Below are 17,443 nucleotides of genomic sequence, written 5' to 3'. Positions count from 1 at the left end.
CTCTCACCCTCCTGCGCTTCTGACTGTACCCAGTGCATGTATAAACAAAAACAAAAAAACAAACAAACAAATAAAAATAAAAAAAACATGCCTCTACAAATTAGCTTCTGAAACTTTCAATCACTTCAGTATTTTACAGATAATAGTGTTTACTTCTCTGATCTAGGTCACAATTAGTTTCTATTTTAGTATCATAATCATAGTTTAAGTAAAAGTTGTTGATCTGAATCTGAAGGTTCTTAATCACTGCTGACAGTCAGCAGGCATGTAGAACACTCCGAAGACAGCTTCTTTCTCCAGGCTGCGTGTGGTAACACACCTCTTTGGTGTAGCTAAGTATTTTTGTCTGGGTTTCCTATTTGGTTAAACTAGTTGGTTTCTGTTTTTTTCTTTCTTCCTTTAATTGAATTACTTATCACTGGAAGTTTAACAACCCTTTGAAAGTCCACTGGGAAAGGTAACTGAACACAGCACATTAACTATGCTATTATCAGTAGGGAGCTCTACCCACCAGTTCTTTTAAAGAAAGAGTTTGAGGGGCTTCTCTGGTGGCACAAGGGGTTAAGCACCGCACTATAAAGCAATCTGCAGCCTCTGCAGCATGAAATCAATCCCCAGCCGGCCAGGGAGCTACCCACATGGCACAGCAGACCTCTCCTGTCTCGCCCACTGCTCCCCTCAGCAGTGTATTTCAGTCAATCTGCCTGTTCTATTCCCTGCTCTGTCTCTGGTGAATCCTCTCACCCCCCGCATCTCTGGCCTGTACTCCAGCTCTTGTATGCATAAATAAATAAATCTTTAAAAAAAGAAAAAGAAAGGGTTTGAAATCAGATACCATTGTACAGAGCAAACATACCAAAACTGCAGAGTTTTAAGAGTTCTAAGGGGTCTTGTCAATTATGTAGTTCAAATTCCTCCTTAAGGATGAGAAACTGAGTCCCAGAGAGAGGAAGTGACCTTCCAAAGAGCACACAACCAGTCCATGGAGAAACTGGGCTGGGACTCAGATCCTTGGTGTTCAGTCTTGGATATTAAAAATTATAATTATGCTTAAAATAAAGCAGTGATTTGAAATAGTCATTTTTGTTTCAGAATGATAAAGTATCAACATCTGAGAAAGAGTTTGAACTTAAATATTCCTTCTTCTCAATCTTCCTAATCTCTCTAATATTTGGACATTTAGACGTCAAAGATGACTTGCATATATAGAAAAGATACTAAAATGAAAGAAATGAGCTTAAAGCAGAAGGCCTTTTATTTGAATACTGAATACATTCTGTTATTACACAGGGTGTGTGAAGAATGGAATTTTTTTTCAAGGAAAAAAAGCAGTGCTCCCAGCAATACAATTAAAGCAGAAAAATAGAATTTCTAGTATTAACACAAATAGATACATTACCATTCTGTGAAGTTTACTTAGGGTATTCTGTTATCTGATACATTGTAGTTTAATTTAAACCTCAATTGAGAATTTGGAATTGTCAAAATATTACATATAAAAAACTAGACACAGCAAATTAAAGAATGTATTGCGATCCATTAAATATCTTAACAAAACAGTACCTGACAATTAGAAAACAGTTAAAGTTTTTGTTAAAAAACACACCTCAAATTAGCATCATATTAAAGGTAACAGTGTTTCTTTTGTTTCTAACATAAACAAGACACCTGCAAACCATACTGAAATTCATCTTCTAAACCCAGCGAGCATGCTCTGCACCTTACAGTAGAATGACGTGGATTCAGCCTTCAGTCCCTCTGGATTTTCAGAGTAGCAGCAGGACAAGTCTCAGGATCATCATGAGGCTGGGTTAGAACAAGGCAGAGAAAGGGTTACTTGCCAGTGGTGTAGGCGAGAGATGGCCATGGCTTCCCTTGCCTGCCTGCAGTTTGCTAACTCTGGCTCTGGGGTCTCTCACCACATGGAGCAACGGTGCTCTCCTTATCTCTGGATTTCAACTTCCTAGACAAAATCAGTCACTTAAAAATGCTCAATGAATGAATCAGTAAAAGCAGAACTCCCTGTTCTGAAAATCTGCTAAGAGGTTTTATGAGAGGTTTCAAAGGAAATGTAAAAATTTCAAAAGCCAGTAAAGGAAGCTACTTGGGAAAAAAAAAAAAAATCAATGAACAATTTTCAGGGGTGGAAAGTCATTATTATCTCGGTTACTTTCCATTGATTGGGGTCTTGTCTTCTTGACCCATGAACCCTATTTATGATTTTTTTCTACCATCAAGTATCACTTTTAGAATAGGGATATAACTGAAGAGCAGTCCTTTGTAATGATACTCCCTCCTCCAACCTAAATCATAAACATAATACATAGTCATACTAGAAATTTCTACAATAAATAGAAAGCACTACCACCCAGAGTGGTAGTGTAATTTTAGTAGTTAATTAGAAACTAACACTAAAATTAAACAAAAAACACTACTAATGTGTTGAAATGTTTCATTTTACCTTGTTGCTTTTTTTACACACATTTTTAAAACTTGAGATTATACTTTATTTGGTTTTAATATTGTTTTTAATCCTTTGTTATGTCACTGAGGTTTTCCAATGCTACTAAGCAGTTTTTGAAAACATGACCTATTCCGCCTTTTTACTATTCCATTTACTGAATCATTTCCTTACTTATGAACTTCAGATTGTTTCTAATTATTCAGTTTATCATGTTTTCCATTAGAAATAAAGTTGCAATAAACACCATTCTATATGTACATCTCATTATTTCTTTGGAATAAACTCCAAAAAGATATATCAAAGGAAAAAAAACATGTCTATGACTCTGAACATTTAAAGACAACTTACAGGAAGAATTAAAAATGTTACCTACAAATTTTTACCTGGTAACATGCTTAATCTCAGGGGTAGAACTACTGAAATTAAATAAAGAGAACTTGACACCCCCTATTTATCTTTTAAAAATATATTAAGCTTTCTGTCTTAAAAAAATACTTTTGCGGAGGACTATTGAGAGTAGTGCCCAAATATCTTTTAAAAACAAAAAACCGAGACAACAGAATAAGTGCCCAACTCCTAAGTATGACTGAGTACCAGACTTACCGTCTCAGGTGGATAAATCTTGAAGAAAAACAAGTCTGAATTTGGTTCTTTATTTTGAAAAAGCTAGGTGTGCACATGTGACCTGATATTATGCCAAAAATAAGCATATTTGATTAAAATGGTCACAGGCACATCAATACTAAGACTGGCAGAATGCATAACATTTTAAGGTTTTTATAGTCATGCTTAATGAACTTTTGTCAAAAATTAGCATTTTAAAATGGTGACAGAGAAAGGATAGGTCAAGATAGTTTTTCTTACCTTAAACCAGCAACAAGCCCAGCTGGCATTATTTTCTTAGATCTCTTAAATCTCACACCCATGATGGTGGCCAGGAAGAAAGCTGTAACTGAAAACCAAACCAGTGCTTGAACCAGAGCTTCAAACATGCTATCTATTAATGCTTGTTTTGTGAAAAAATGGCTATCACTTCTGCTAAATAACATTATATACAGGTACTAAGCTGCTGTTTTCTTTGGGGAAAAAAAACAACTAAATGCTTTATTAAAACACTATAAACACTAAAAGCTAGTGTTTTTAGAAAAGATTTTAGAAAAGATTTCTGAGTAAACCAGCATGTTAAAATCCATTCCTGAAATATTTTCAAAAGAAATAGTTTTTTTCTAAGTTAAATTTCTCTTTATAGAACATACCTTGAAGGCTAGAACTGCCTCTTACCAGCTTCCCCAGGAGCACTAAGCATTGTACTTGGACCCACAGGAGACACTTAATAAATGTTAGGTCACCGAATGTAAGAAAGATAATCAGTATCTTTTTTTTTTTTTTTTTTTAAGTAGAACCTGATTAATAAAATAATATTATTTTATTTTAGTTTTGCAGCATTTGGGAAATTTGATGCCTGGGAGACTAAATAACAACAATCTAGGTAAAATTATATCAGCCTTTCAGGAGCTGAACTGATATGAAGTAAGACATGGTTTTATGTAAAAGATTAGGACACTGATATCACAATTTAAGAAGAGCTTAAGAAAAACCATTTGCTGATATAAAAAACATGACTGATAATGAACATGTGAATTATTTAAATGCAAATGAGCAAATAACCTAATATATCCGTATCTTGCTGACATAATTAGGTATATATATATATAATAGCTTTATCTCCTGACAATTTCATTATTAAAAATATCCCTAGTTTTTCTTTACATTAAAAACAAAAAAAGCCCACCAAATCTCTTGCTTTCCCTCAAATACAGAACTGACACTATTACACTATTACTATTTGTTTTCATTTGTATTTTCTTCCATACTTTACCAGGCCACTTTGAATAATAATCAAAGAAAAAAGACAATTTCCTTGGTGTAGTTTTCTAACTTCACTGTGTTTCCCTCTCAACCTAGGTAAAGGATAGTCAAGTGTCTTGGGGCTTTAAACACACACATTTCCATTTTTCTGTGGGCATTCGCCTACTAAACCCACAATGGGAAAATGTTAAACAAAAAAAAAGATCAGCCTTGCTTCTCTAGATTAAGTCTTAAGGCAAAGTAGGAGCTAAAGCTGTCTGTAAAATAAATAAAATAATGCAGAGAGCCAGAAGAAAATCTGGGCCTAATTCCTTGCTTTTTCTAATTATATTTTATTTTTCTTGTAACAAGTTCTGTAGAAGTATACTTCTGAGTTGGAAGGCATGGTACAGTATCATTTTCTAAAAGTTCTGTCTAGAAAGGAAGAAGAATTGTGTTCAGTCTGGAACACACATACACCCATTTGCCATCTGTCTATAGGTTTTCACTTATATTACTTCAGAAAGGGTTTTAAGCTACCCCTGCAGTTTGCTTCTCCATAACCAGGAAAAATACCTCACTTACACAGGGATAGTTTTACATCTCGCTTGTCATTGGAGACACGGTAAGCTCCATAGCCAGCCAAGAATCCAACAAATAGACCTGCTATCAATGATGGAACACCACCTGGAAAAAAAAAGTATGAGCTCAGAAAGAGAATCCCCAAATGAAAGGAATTCCTTCCGCTACTTCAAGTCTGATATGTGGACTTTCCAATGCCATTTCTAGTCAGGCACTGTGACAGGACACAGTCTAGTGAGGTAAGTATTGACCTGCTGATGGATAGTTCCTGAGAAATGACTGCCACAGCGGAGGAAGTCCAAATACTTAGTGATGCAACCAACACTGAGCACTTTCCATGCTCTGGACAGAGGGCTACATGCCAGTGACAGTGTGAAGAAGAAGCACAGTCATCGTCTCGTGGAATGCACTCTTTTTAGAATCGATTCAAATGGAATCCCTAGGGTAGGGTTAAGGCATTCTCTTTTTAAAATATTTATAAGAAATGCAGATTGCAGTCAGCGTTAGAGCCATTGCAGCAACATCTCCATATACCCACACATTGGCCCACCCATACCCACACATGTGCATGCCCCCCGAGCAGCACCCCAAATGAGAAATCAGGTATACTTTTCTCAAAACAGAAATATGAGATACCATGACTATAAATGCTCCTATCTTAAATCAAGGTAAAATATAAAACTTCACCTTTCATTTTTCTCCATGAAATCTCTTTAATTTAGCAACTGGGAAGATTTTCCCCTTCTTTTTGACAGAGATGAAAAGACAACTTCAGATATGATAATTAAGTATTTAATAATTTTCCTTTGTAACACACAGTATCAATATAATTCAGTTTTTTGACACTGTGAGCATGTAAACAAACAAACAAAAATCCTCATTGGATAATGAGAGAGTAGCCCCGAGGAGGTTAAGTCACTGAATTATGCAACCAATAATGACAGATGAAGGGCGACCCAGAACCCCAGGTGGAATACCCAGGGAACCACTTCCTTCCATGCAGCTCCTCAGGCACATCTAGGACATCTTTAGCTTCAGGTCCTAGTTACAGGCCCTTAGACAATCTTAACACAACTCCACTCCCGACCAAGACCCTTGGGTGGAAAGTCTGGTCTGGGCTTACCTCTTCGCTTATATCCCAAGATGCTTCCAAATGTCAAAAGGGCTGCGTATCCAAAACCAATCAGGTCCATTGGTAAAGTTGCAATTCTAAAGCAAGGGGGAAGGGACACATTTACAACGTGAAGAGAGTTTGGGGGAGCAAATGTATATAAAAGTGATATGTAATCTATATAGTTGTAGAAATTAATTTCTCTAGTCTACTATAAAAAGGAAAGCTCAATCTTCACCTATCCCCAGGGCTCAGCCACTGTGCCCTCCCCAAACCCCCAACCATCCATTGCACTCTCAAGCACACCCAGGGGGGCACCGCAGGTTGATTCACCTTTCCTTGTCTTAAACACCAGCTACACACTCAATGGTCAGTCATTAAAGAATACAATGAAGCCTTGGCGCAGTGTTAACTGAAAGATGATGATATCCTATTATGTATCAAAAGCAACAGATGAAATACAGATTCAGGGGTGGGATGTTCCATTGAATTCCTGCCCTCAGGATTCTCTAAGATGCAGAAGAATGATGGCTAAGATGCTGGCAACAGGCTGGAGACCTGGGTGCTGGTCACTTGCTGGTTGTTAGTCCGTGGACCTTGTCCCTAACACCAACTCTTCTTACAGTGAGAACAGGTAAGATGAACGCTAAAATTCCATGCAACTTTTTAAATGTGCTAAGATTCTGGTAGCGCTTTTATTTTTTTATTTTTAAAGATTTATTTATTTATGCATACAAGAACTGGGGTGGAAGCCAGAGGGGGTGAGAGGCTTCACCAGAGACAGAGTGGGGAGCAGAACAGGCAGATCTACTGAAATAACTGCTAAGGGGAGCAGGTGAGGCAGGAGAGGCCTGCTGGGCCATGTAGGTTGCTCCCTGGCCGTCTGGTGAAGGGGGATCTAACTAGTGCTTCAGTGGCTGGAGATAGCTTGAAAGTGCTGTCTTTAACCCCTGCACCACCACAGAGTTCTGTAGCACTTTTATATCTTAACTTTTTAATATTTCCTCCATGGGAAAAAAATTTTATATGAAATTTCTTTGTATTTTTCGTTATCTCAATTGATCACGTAAGTTAACCAGATTTCTTATTCCCTTAAATAAAACAAATTAATCCAAAAGAACAGAAAAGGAGTTCTGTACTTATCTCAGAGTAAGCCAGAACTTACTGCGAGGAAGGAACTGAGGGGAGGGAATTGGAGACACAGGTGGAGATGAAGGCACTGGAAACTCCTTAATACCTGTGGGGAAAAGAATTACAACAGGAGAGTTTATCTGTGCCCAAGTAGTGGCACAGTGGGCCTGAACATGTAGGAAGGACCTGTGTTCGAACACCTGCGCAGGCTTTCCCAGGAAAGACACAGAAATTCATGCTTCAGTGATCAAAAGTGCTTGAGAGAGAGGCTTGGCGGTTGTGACAGGGGGTGAGAGGCTGCCGTACAAATAATGGAGGCGCTGCTACTTGGCAGATGGCTGTCGGGAGCGATGAGCGGAATGGTATGGACATACTTGACTGAGGGTAAATATATACAAAGGAGCTGGGTTACTCCCAATGGGCCAGGTCCCCAGGGAAATGAACAAGGACAGGGCCCTGGGCTGTATTCCCCTCCTTCACCCCTTGGGACTGTTGCTGACCTTGTGAGGCTCATTGAGCCAACACAGAGACAGCAAGTGTCAGGTCTGGAACCCCAGAAAGAAGGGCTGTCAGCAGTGCCACAAAAAAAAAAGACTGCCCTCCACCTCACCTCTCCCTCCCATGCCCAGAGCAGTCATACCATCCAAGCCCCTCTCCTACCCTGACTTAGCAGCTGCAAGATCAGGTGTCAGTCCTACGGAAGCTTGGAATGGCCAAACACCCAAAATCATAAAACACCCACAGCACCACCTCCTGGAAAGGCCATATATGACAAGCCCACAACTAACATCAGTTAATGGTGAAAACTGAAAGCTTCCTCTCAAAGACCTAGTATAAAACAAGGATATTCACTTTTACCACTATTATACATCATAGTATTGGGGGTACTAGCTAGTGCAATTAGGCAAGAAAAAGATATAAAAGGAGTCCAAACTGGGAAAGAACATGTAAAAGTATTACTACCTGTAGATGACATGATAATATACATAGAAAGCTCTAAAGATGCCACTAAAAAACTACCAGAAACAATAAAGTTTCAAGAAAGAATCCCATTTATAACCACATCAAAAATTAAATACCAAGGAATAAACTTATCAAAGAGGTGAAGGACCTGTACAATAAAAACTATAAAGCATAGTTGAAGTAAAACACACAAAGAAATGGAAAGACAGGCCCCAAACATGCATTAAAAGAATCAGCATTGTTAAAATGGCTATTTTACCCAAAGCAATATACAGATTCAATGCAATCCCTATCAAAGTTTCAACAGCATTTTTCAAATAAAACAAACACTACTAACATTCAAATAGAACCACCAAAGACCCTGGGAATAGCCAAAGCAATTTCGACACAAAAGAAGGGTAGTGTCATATGCCAGGACTTCGAACTATACTACGGAGCTTATAGTAATTGAAAAAGTAAGATACTGGAATAAAAATAGGCACAGAAACCAATGAAATAGAATTTTGAGAGCCCAGAAATAAGCTCACACTTATACGAACAGTGAATCTATGATAAAGAAGCCAAGAGTATACACTAGAGAAAGGAAAATCTTTTCAACAAATGGTGTTGGAAAAACTGGACAGCCACATGGAAAAGAATGAAACTAGGCCACTATCTCACAGAATATAGAAATATTAACTCAAAATGAATTAGACTTGAATGTAAGACCTGAAATCATGAAGTACACATAAGAAAACATAGGCAAAACACTCCTCGACGTTGGCTTCAACAATTTCTATGTAGATTCATCTCCAATGAGAAGAAAAAGAAAAGAGAATATAAACGAATCGGACTGCATCAAACTAAAAAGCTATACAGTGAAAAGAAACTATCCTTAAAACCAAAAGATACCCTACTGAATGGGGAAAAAAACTTGCTCATCATACATCTGACTAGGAGCTGATATCCAAAATCTACAAAGAGCTCATACAACTCAACAAAAAGAAAACAAATAACCAAATCTAAAAATGGGCAGAAGAGCTAAACAGATACATCTCCACAAAAGACACATGATGCCCAAAAATAGATGAAAAAAAAAATCATCATTACTTATCATGGAAATGCAAATCCAAACCACAATGAGGGGCCTCCCCTGGTGGCGCAGCAGTTGAGTGCTGGACTGAGAAGCTGCCGGCAGCCTCTGCAGCGCTGGTTCGATCCCTGGCCACTGGGTGAGGGTCCCACATGGTGCGACAGACCTCTCCTGCTGCGCCTGCTGCTCCCCTCAGCAGTGTACTTCGGTCCTTCTGCCTGCTCTGCTCCCCGCTCTGGCTCTGGTGAATTCTCTCACCCTCCCGCGCCTCTGACTGTACCCAGTGCTTGTATACATAAATCAAAAATAAATAAATTAAAAAAAAAAACAAAAACAAACCACAATGAGAAACCATCTCACAACTGTGCAAATGGCCCATATTAATAAGAACAGAAACAACAAGTGCTGGCAAGGGTATTGAGAAAAAGGAGATCTAGTACACTGTTTTCCTATGGAAAATACAAAGGTTTCTCAAAAATGAAAAATGGATCTACTATATGATACAGCAATTCCACTCCTAGGTATCTACCCACTGACTACAAAAACACTAATTCAAAGGGATATATGCACTGTTTGTTGCAGTCCTATTTATAAGAGCCAAGTTATGGAAATAACCTAAGTGCCAGAGGACAGATGAGTGGATTAGTACTATGTGGTATAGATACACAATGGACTATTATTCAGCTATAAGAAAAAGATGAACTTCTGCCATTTGTGACAACATGAATGGACTGGAGGAGATAATGCTAAGCTAAGTCAGTAAGAAGGAGAAATACAAATACAAAATGGTTTCAGTCAGATAGTGAGTACAGAGATACAAAACAAAGGATGAGAAAAAAAATCAACCCAGTAACAAACCCCAGAAATCTGACCATTTGGGAGGGGGAATGGGAGGTGAAAGGCCCAAGAGAAGGGACTGTGGTGAGGGACTATAGGTGGTGTGGTGGTGCGTAGCCTGTCTGAAGAGGGATTATCTTATACTTCTGAATCATATACAATGGCGTACATCAATGTTACCTTATTAAAAACAACAACAAAGAGAAAGGGAGGAGGGAGCGAGAGAAATAGATGGTGGAAGAAAAAAGGAAAAATATATATGGAAAGTTCTTCGCATATACTGATTTGCAGGCTTCTATCATGTTAATCTTAATGAGTGAGTTCTCTTGAAGCCTGCTCTTGGGCACTTATTCTGTTGTCTCGGTTTTTTGTTTTTAAAAAATATTTGGGCACTACTCTCAATAGCCCTCCGCAAAAGCATTTTTTTAAAAAAGACTGAATCTGAAAAAAAAAATAGCCATTTGTTGATTTAGTGATGGATAAATAATAATGAGAATGATGATACTTTGAGAAATTACATGTGTTAGGCACCATTCCACAGCTTTACATCAACTCATTTTATTACCACTACAACATATGAGGTGAGTGCTATCAATATTGCCCTTTTCCAGGTGAGGAGAATGAGGCAGAGAAAGCAAGCAGTACCTCTGAGGTCGCACAGCTGAGCCAAGATTTCAGCCTCAGAAAAATCTCATTCCTAACCACTAGCAATACCTCTTGGAACTAATTCAGCTGGCAGGAAAAAAGGGAATATGCAAATGCAACTGATGTTCCTCAGGTTTAAATTCTGGATTCATCATTTCTCTTTGGACTCATAGCTTGAAATTGTGATCACACTGCTTTCGATCAGTGACTTGCCATTTCAGCTCCATAAGCACCTCAGATTCAATCATGCTTAATGTCTTTTTCAAAGAGGTATTCACATTCCACTATGTTTGCCTGGCTTCAAACCCCATGCCACCACCTTCTGGACATGTAACCGTAGGCCTGTGCCTTAATCTCTCTGTAACTGTTTCTCCATCTTTAACACAGGATAATAAAAATATCCACTGCATAGAGCTGTGATAATTAAATGAGCTAATACTGCAAAGCACTTAGAACAGTGCCTAGCACACATCGAGGACTCAAATAATAGCCACTCTAAAGATTATTCTTCTTTTTCACTCTCAAATCCACTTTTAAGCTTTACATGAGCAAAGACATGTAAAAGACATGTAAACATTCCTTTAACATTCTCCATGAACTGAGCCTTGTTCTAAGGAGGCAAAAGAAATCTATTCTCAATCCTTGCAAGAAGTTTCAGCACTCACAGAGAAAATTTAGACAAAGAGCAATAATCCCTCTTATTCCTTTTCCAAAGCAGGACCATTTAACCTGGCCAGAGGCAACACAGAGATGAAGGGGCTGCGATAATATGAAGGGGCAGGGTAGGGACCATGTGTTGGAGCAGCACACGCCGCCATGCAAACTTGGAAAGGCCAGAAAGCATCTTGGCTGCAATGCAGCAAAATGATTCACCAGGTATAAAACTAAGTGGCACGGTCCTCCCTTGCTCTTCGCCTTCCAAAATTTGGGACACCCACTAATAGATTTTTCCTAAGCTACCACTATATAAAAAGCATTTTCACATGTTAAGTATCAAAAATTGCCTACCCTAGAACTCCTTGGGACTCAAAAGACACATTTTCGAGTGAAGTCTTGGTGATGCTGGGGAAGTAAAAACCCTGCCAAGTATTTCTGCAGTAGCCCAGGAGCCCCACCCGTTTCTCCACCTCTTCCCATCTCCGGGGAGGTAGGGAGGGTGGGTGGCTGACTCAGGACCCCACGTGAGAAGGAAGAAATTCGCGGAATTCCCATGAAGAGGAGAAAAGCGATCCCTAAGAGAGCCCATAACCAGCCCCACCAGAATCCTCCCCAGGTCCTCTGCATCGCTGCCTACTATTTTCCGCGCTGTTAGTAGGAAAATCCATGGCAAAAAGGGCTCCCTTTGTGGGGTGTCTAGCTCACCTGCAGGCCCGAGCCCTCAGCACGGCTGAGAAGAGAGAAATCGGGACTGAGAAGCCAGCAAACTAGATCCCCGGCGTCCGGAAGCAGCCTCACTGGCAGCGCCTTGCGACTCTGCAACCTACTTTGCAGCACCGGGCTGGGGCGGCGGGTTCCGGGCGCGCCCGCACGCATGCGCCGGGCCTCCCTCCCCGCCCTCGGGGCAGCCCTCCCGGGCTCGCCCCGCGCAGCCCGGGGCCGTGGTGGGCTGGACCACCTGGAGCATCCAGGCGGCTACACCCCAGAGGCTGCTGATCGAACCTGGCCCGGAGTCCGGGGCCGGAAGCGGCTGCCTCCTGCCACACGGAGCAGGACTGAAAAGCGCATGGAGTAGGTCTGGATGTGACAAGGGAGCCCATCCCAGTAGGGGAAAGATTTTTAACCATGAAGTTGATTCATCATTCAAGAGACATTTGTTTACAACAGTCCAGGCCTTTTACATATTTTCCAACAGATTGTCCCATTGCAAGTGGAGGTTTTGGGGGAGAGGATGTTCTGAGCAACTCCACAAACTCGGGTTTTATGGATTCCGCCCCCACCCCAGGCCAAAGAGATTGGAGGCACCAAGGACTGCAAATCCCATATGTCATCATCACAAAAGGGAGGCTTGCTGGGAACTGAGTGGAGTTAAGCAGCCAGTCTTGGTATATATAGCCAGACGGTGTAAACCTGGGGTGTGGCTGGTTTTTCCGTTGGCCTTCAGCATGCTGTTGAGGTCCCAGCTCAGTGGAACTGGTAGGATGTGTTCACCAATTTATCTCTCTTTCTCCCTGGGTTATTCCTCTCTTCATTTCCCCTTTAAAAAAATAAACCCTTAATTAACCTTTTTTTCATGTGCCTGCAGTTGAGCCTCATTATAAGTCCCTTTTAAGCACATGGGTGAAGATCCACACTCATGCCAACTCATTTCACATTGGGGCTGCCCTGTAACAGAGGGAGCGAAGGTTCAGGGAGGTGAAGTGATATGGTTGTACCAGGTCTCTGGCCCTAAATGGAGTGGGTAGATTTGAGTCCAAGTTTGTCTCCAAGCTGGAGCACTATTCATTACGTCACATACTCTGGGGTGATCTAGATGGCAGGAGGTCGGCTTCCTGGTTTATACTCCAGGCCAAGGGTTTTCTGGGCTTAAATATTTGAAGGGAAAGGCAGAGAGTGCCAGAATTTAAGGTTCTTTAAATCTGTCTAGTCCCAGGATAACCGGTTCCCAGGTATGACACTTAAATTGACTTGGAATTATCCCTCTTGTAACAACTTTTCATCCTACTCCAGTTAGCCTTCTGGGCTGCATACAATAACTCTGATCTCCTTCCTCAAACAGTCCTCAGATCTGAAGACAACCCTGTAGTCATCAGGTAGCTCTAGGGGTGCCTTAGGGCTGGAATAAACAAATCTCTTAAAATAAAAAGAAACCTAGAATATTCTATTAACTCTTGTCAAGTTTATTTGCTGAATCCAATCCCTGTGCTTAAAAGTGCTTCAGGGAAGTAACCAACTTAATGAGAAGTCTAAGTTGGTCCCAGGAAGTTGATAAGATTCCTGAAGGTTGAGAGTTGACTGCAGACACGGGAATGTGGAGTGCAGAAAGCACCATCTAGAAGTTTGGCTCTGAGGTCGCTCTACTTTCCATTCCTTCTATGCCCCTGGCTACCTCAGTCTCTTCCCTCTCTCTCTTTAGACTTGAGCATTTATTCAGAATAAAACTAAAAACCCTCTTGGAATGCCTCAGTTCCTTTAACTGATGTGACCTCTCACCCCCCAGAAATAACACCCTCTCCCCTAGAGCTGGACTTATGCTACTCAAATTAGATGTTGAGACCCCTTCCACTCTGTCCTGAGGTGTTAGAAGCTGAAAACAGTTGCATGGTATTCCCACTCAAGGAATTTTCACCTTAAATGAACAGCTCTGATATTTTATATTTTATGGGACTGCCATACTCTTGGACACGTGGGAGCAGGAAAGTTGTTGGGCAAACAGGGCACTCTCCTCTCAACTCATAGGCCACCAGCTGCTACCTACTCCAAATAAAAGCAAGGTTAGAGCAGGAGGAGAGGGTGCAGCAAAGCCTATTCACTTCTACCTATTTGTCATGCTTTCTATTCATGAATCACAGCATTGTGCCTCCAGACCCCTTAGGCAGTCTGAAGAAATGCATAAGATAAAATATGTGGGATTGTGAGGAAAGCCAATTTTATCAAAATGTTAAACATTAAAACTGTGATATAAGAGATGTGCTTCTTTACTAAATTACTCTAGAATTAGACCTAGGTGTGGTTTTAGTAATAACTTTTAATAGTGGTACACATGAATAATAGTTTGAGGTGAGGTGACAAGTGTTAACACCTGAGTATCTGTGATTCCTAACGAGAATCATGGGATGGGGCGGGGAGGAGCACAGAGGACAGAAGTGATGGTGCACGGGTGCATTAGTGAAGGAAATTCTATGGGGACTACACCTGGGAGGGAGCAAATATGTTTAAAAATGAACAATGATGTAAAAAAATACTTAATGAAAAAAAGAAAACCCCAAAAAGACCCTCATCTTGTATGGTTATCTTAACGATCCACACAGGGAGTAGAATCTTGGATCCACTGTACCCCAGTAACCCTGGCTATCACCCAAAAGCCTGTGAACCCTGGGTATTCCCGGGAGCCAATAATAAATAGCAGCTGCTATTTAAAACACATCAGAAGGGTGCCTCCCTGGTGGCACAGTGCTTAAAGACACATCAGTATCAAGCTATGGTCAGTCACTCCAGCATGAGTTTGATCCCTGGTCTGATCCCTGGCCAGCCAGGGAGGTGACCCACATGGCGCAGCAGACCTCTCCTGTCTTGTCCGCTGCTCCCTCTCAGCAGTGTATTTCAATAGATCTGCCTGTACTGTTTCCCACTTTGTCTCTGGTGAATCCTCCCACCCACACCCACCCCTGAACTTCTGGCCTACACCCCAGTTCTTGTATGCATAAATAAATAAATCTTAAAAAAATAAAAAGACACCAGAAGGATAATTCCATCCTAGGGATGAATGGATGGTTGGTAGCTACCTTTCTTCTAAGCTGTTACATACTCTTCTTGTTTTTGCTCTGTAGTAAGTGAGCCCTGCCCCTGTCCTTCTGGAAACTTCATATGGTCCTAGAAACACAATTGAAATTCCATTCTTCTATGGAGCCCTCTGACAACATCAGTCCTCTTCAGCGGAAGTAGCTACAGAAGGAGACCTTTAAACCCCCTCAAGAATGAGGAATGGAATGCAACAGGGGAGGAAGTTTGTTCAAGGGTCCTGGAACCTGGTCCTTGCTTGTTATCTTCCTGTTGTTTGGTGCCCAGGATAACAGGAAAAAACAAGACCCTGTACCCTATTTCCCCACTGCCTCACCCTGGTGATCAGCCCCACAAATCGTGGATATCCCTGCTTCTGCTTCTCTCAGTGTGACTCGTGACAACTGTGCCTCTCTCCTATTGAGTGATCCACAATAAACATTCCTTGCTTGAATCCTTGATGGGGTCTCTCTCTAAATTCCTTTCCTTATGTCATTAATAAAGTTAGAAAAGAACTCTCAGAGGTCAGTAGCAGTATACCCAAGTGAATTCAGCAGCTGCTATTTTTGACTAAATATTGATGTCTTTTGGGAAAATGAAAACACCTTGGATTGGTTTACAGGTACTTGCCTGTGTCATTCTGGACTTGTGAGATTCGGTCTCCATATCTGCTTTCAAATCCTTTTTCCCACCAAGCCTAACTCAAAATTCTTTCTGCATGTTGTACCATAGCTGTTTTGGTTGTTTACCTCCCTTCCACCTGTCATTAAAATAACACAGGCATTTCATCTTTTTAAGTGACGGAGTCATGCTATATTGGTATTACAATCCTCATTTTTGTTATCTGATCTCTTGGAAAGCATGGTCACAATAGTCATGATGTGATAAAATTAGCTAGCACAACCTTGATACAAAGCACAATAATAAATACACAGGCAAGGTCAAAGATGGCCTGCTAATATTCACAATTATACACACTTAAGTCCCAGCATTCTGAGTGATGCAACAACACATTGATAAATTATTAGTGCAAACTCTGAATTATGGCGCCAATGTCAGTGATCAGGGGAAAGGTGGGCAAGAGCAACTGCAGAAGGTGGATAATCTATTCCATATCCATTTGACACTAAAGGCAGTGCTGTATTGTATTTTTCTTCCAACTTCCCCCGCTGCCCAAAAACCAGGACCTCTCACATTCCAGGGAAGCATTTCTCAGGACATGATACTTTCAGTGCTAAAATTGGGATGACTTGTTACCCTAGTAGTTTCCCCAAAACCCAAGGGCTAGCTTTCCAGAGGTAGAAAGGCTGGGATACTGAGTTAAAGATTCCTTAGCTTGCTATCACTGATGGTGTGAAACTTCTCCGTAATATGTTCCGCAGGTTCCTCTTTATAGGTGGTGAAAACAGAACCTTGTCTTTTGCTACATAGTCTCTGGAGCCATTAAAAAGCTCATTGGCCTCAATCTGGAATCACAGGCAAAGCTAAGGGCTGGTGCACCCCCTTACCCTGGATCTAAAGGAAACTACAGGAAAAAAGGTACCTGAAGGCCAGAGAGGAGAAGAAAGAAGACAAACCAGAGGCCTTCAGCCAGCCAAGGAAGGAAGGAAGAAGCAGCTGCCAGTGGGGAGTATAAACCACACCTTGGGGAGACACTCCCCAGCTCCCAAACTTGCCAAAGTGGTGTCTGATCTCCTCCTCAGTGTCTTTGGAGTACAGACCCCCATAAAAATTTTTTTTCACAAGCTCTTTCTTCACTGGGATTGGTGTCTCAGCCCTTCAGGCTGTGGGCCCTCCACTGCCCTCCACAGTAGTACTGTAGTACCTGAAGTTTGTCAGGACAGAGCGGTTTGGGGACTTTCTGTGCTAAAACCAGAAGTGAGGGGTTGCCTGGGGAGTGGAACTTTCAGTGGGAACACAAGTAAAGATTTCACCCCTAAAAGACATTAATACATTTCCAGTACCCACTAGCTGCCATTCACAGCTCCACACTGACCCTAGCTTAAAACCACAGCGCCCAGAGGTGAGAAGAGGAAAGCAAGGAACCTCATCAAGGCATAGGTCCTGGCACAACTGCAAGTTATTTTAAACAGAAAGAAACAAAAAACACCTCTTATCAAAGTGCTGTCATCTCTGTCTATCCCTGCGCCCTGATCTCGCGATCAAGGACCTTTCTTCCAGGGAGGTAGACTTAGATGCGACAGTGACACCAAACCTAGCAGGAAGGTGGTTGGCGGGGCGCAGGGCTGGGAGAGAAGGAAGGAGCGTGAGGACCTGAGAACAGAGAAGCGAGGGGGCTCGAGGGGGGTGCGGGTGCGAGGATGGAGGTCTTGGCCAGGGCGCTTTCTTGCGC

General features: G+C 41.3%; 1 protein-coding gene across 2 annotated transcripts; it reads right to left on the bottom strand.

Annotated features, from left to right (window-relative positions):
- Positions 1 to 1,216: 1,216 nt before the first annotated feature.
- Positions 1,217 to 12,164, bottom strand: TMEM14A (transmembrane protein 14A). Of its 2 annotated transcripts, XM_037519864.2 has the most exons (6): positions 12,016 to 12,164; positions 7,171 to 7,242; positions 6,018 to 6,103; positions 4,898 to 4,999; positions 3,329 to 3,416; positions 1,217 to 1,806 (listed from the first exon to the last, which is right to left on the bottom strand). In XM_037519864.2, the coding sequence occupies exons 3-6, from the start codon at positions 6,085 to 6,087 to the stop codon at positions 1,767 to 1,769; spliced, it is 300 nt and encodes a 99-aa protein (XP_037375761.1). In that variant the 5' UTR covers positions 6,088 to 6,103; positions 7,171 to 7,242; positions 12,016 to 12,164; the 3' UTR covers positions 1,217 to 1,766. The 2 variants fall into 2 exon arrangements, with proteins under 2 accessions (XP_037375761.1, XP_037375762.1); XM_037519865.2 differs by lacking the exon at positions 7,171 to 7,242.
- Positions 12,165 to 17,443: the final 5,279 nt, after the last annotated feature.

This window comes from Talpa occidentalis, unplaced genomic scaffold (assembly GCF_014898055.3).
Source record: "Talpa occidentalis isolate TD23 unplaced genomic scaffold, MPIMG_talOcc4v2.1 talOcc4.2, whole genome shotgun sequence".
Taxonomy (NCBI): domain Eukaryota; kingdom Metazoa; phylum Chordata; class Mammalia; order Eulipotyphla; family Talpidae; genus Talpa; species Talpa occidentalis.
The sequence above is the reverse complement of the archived record's forward strand: the minus strand, read 5'-3'. Positions and strand labels throughout refer to the sequence as shown.

What these genes read in the sequence shown, in the direction of transcription:
- TMEM14A (XM_037519864.2), bottom strand. Translation starts at nt 6,087, where the DNA reads ATGGACCTGATTGGTTTTGGATACGCAGCCCTTTTGACATTTGGAAGC. An exon ending in AGATGTAAAACTATCCCTGT is followed by an intron (nt 3,417 to 4,897) that starts GTAAGTGAGGTA and finishes TTTGGTTTTCAG; the next exon opens with TTACAGCTTTCTTCCTGGCC. An exon ending in GGGCTTGTTGCTGGTTTAAG is followed by an intron (nt 1,807 to 3,328) that starts GTAAGAAAAACT and finishes GTTCTAACCCAG; the next exon opens with CCTCATGATGATCCTGAGAC.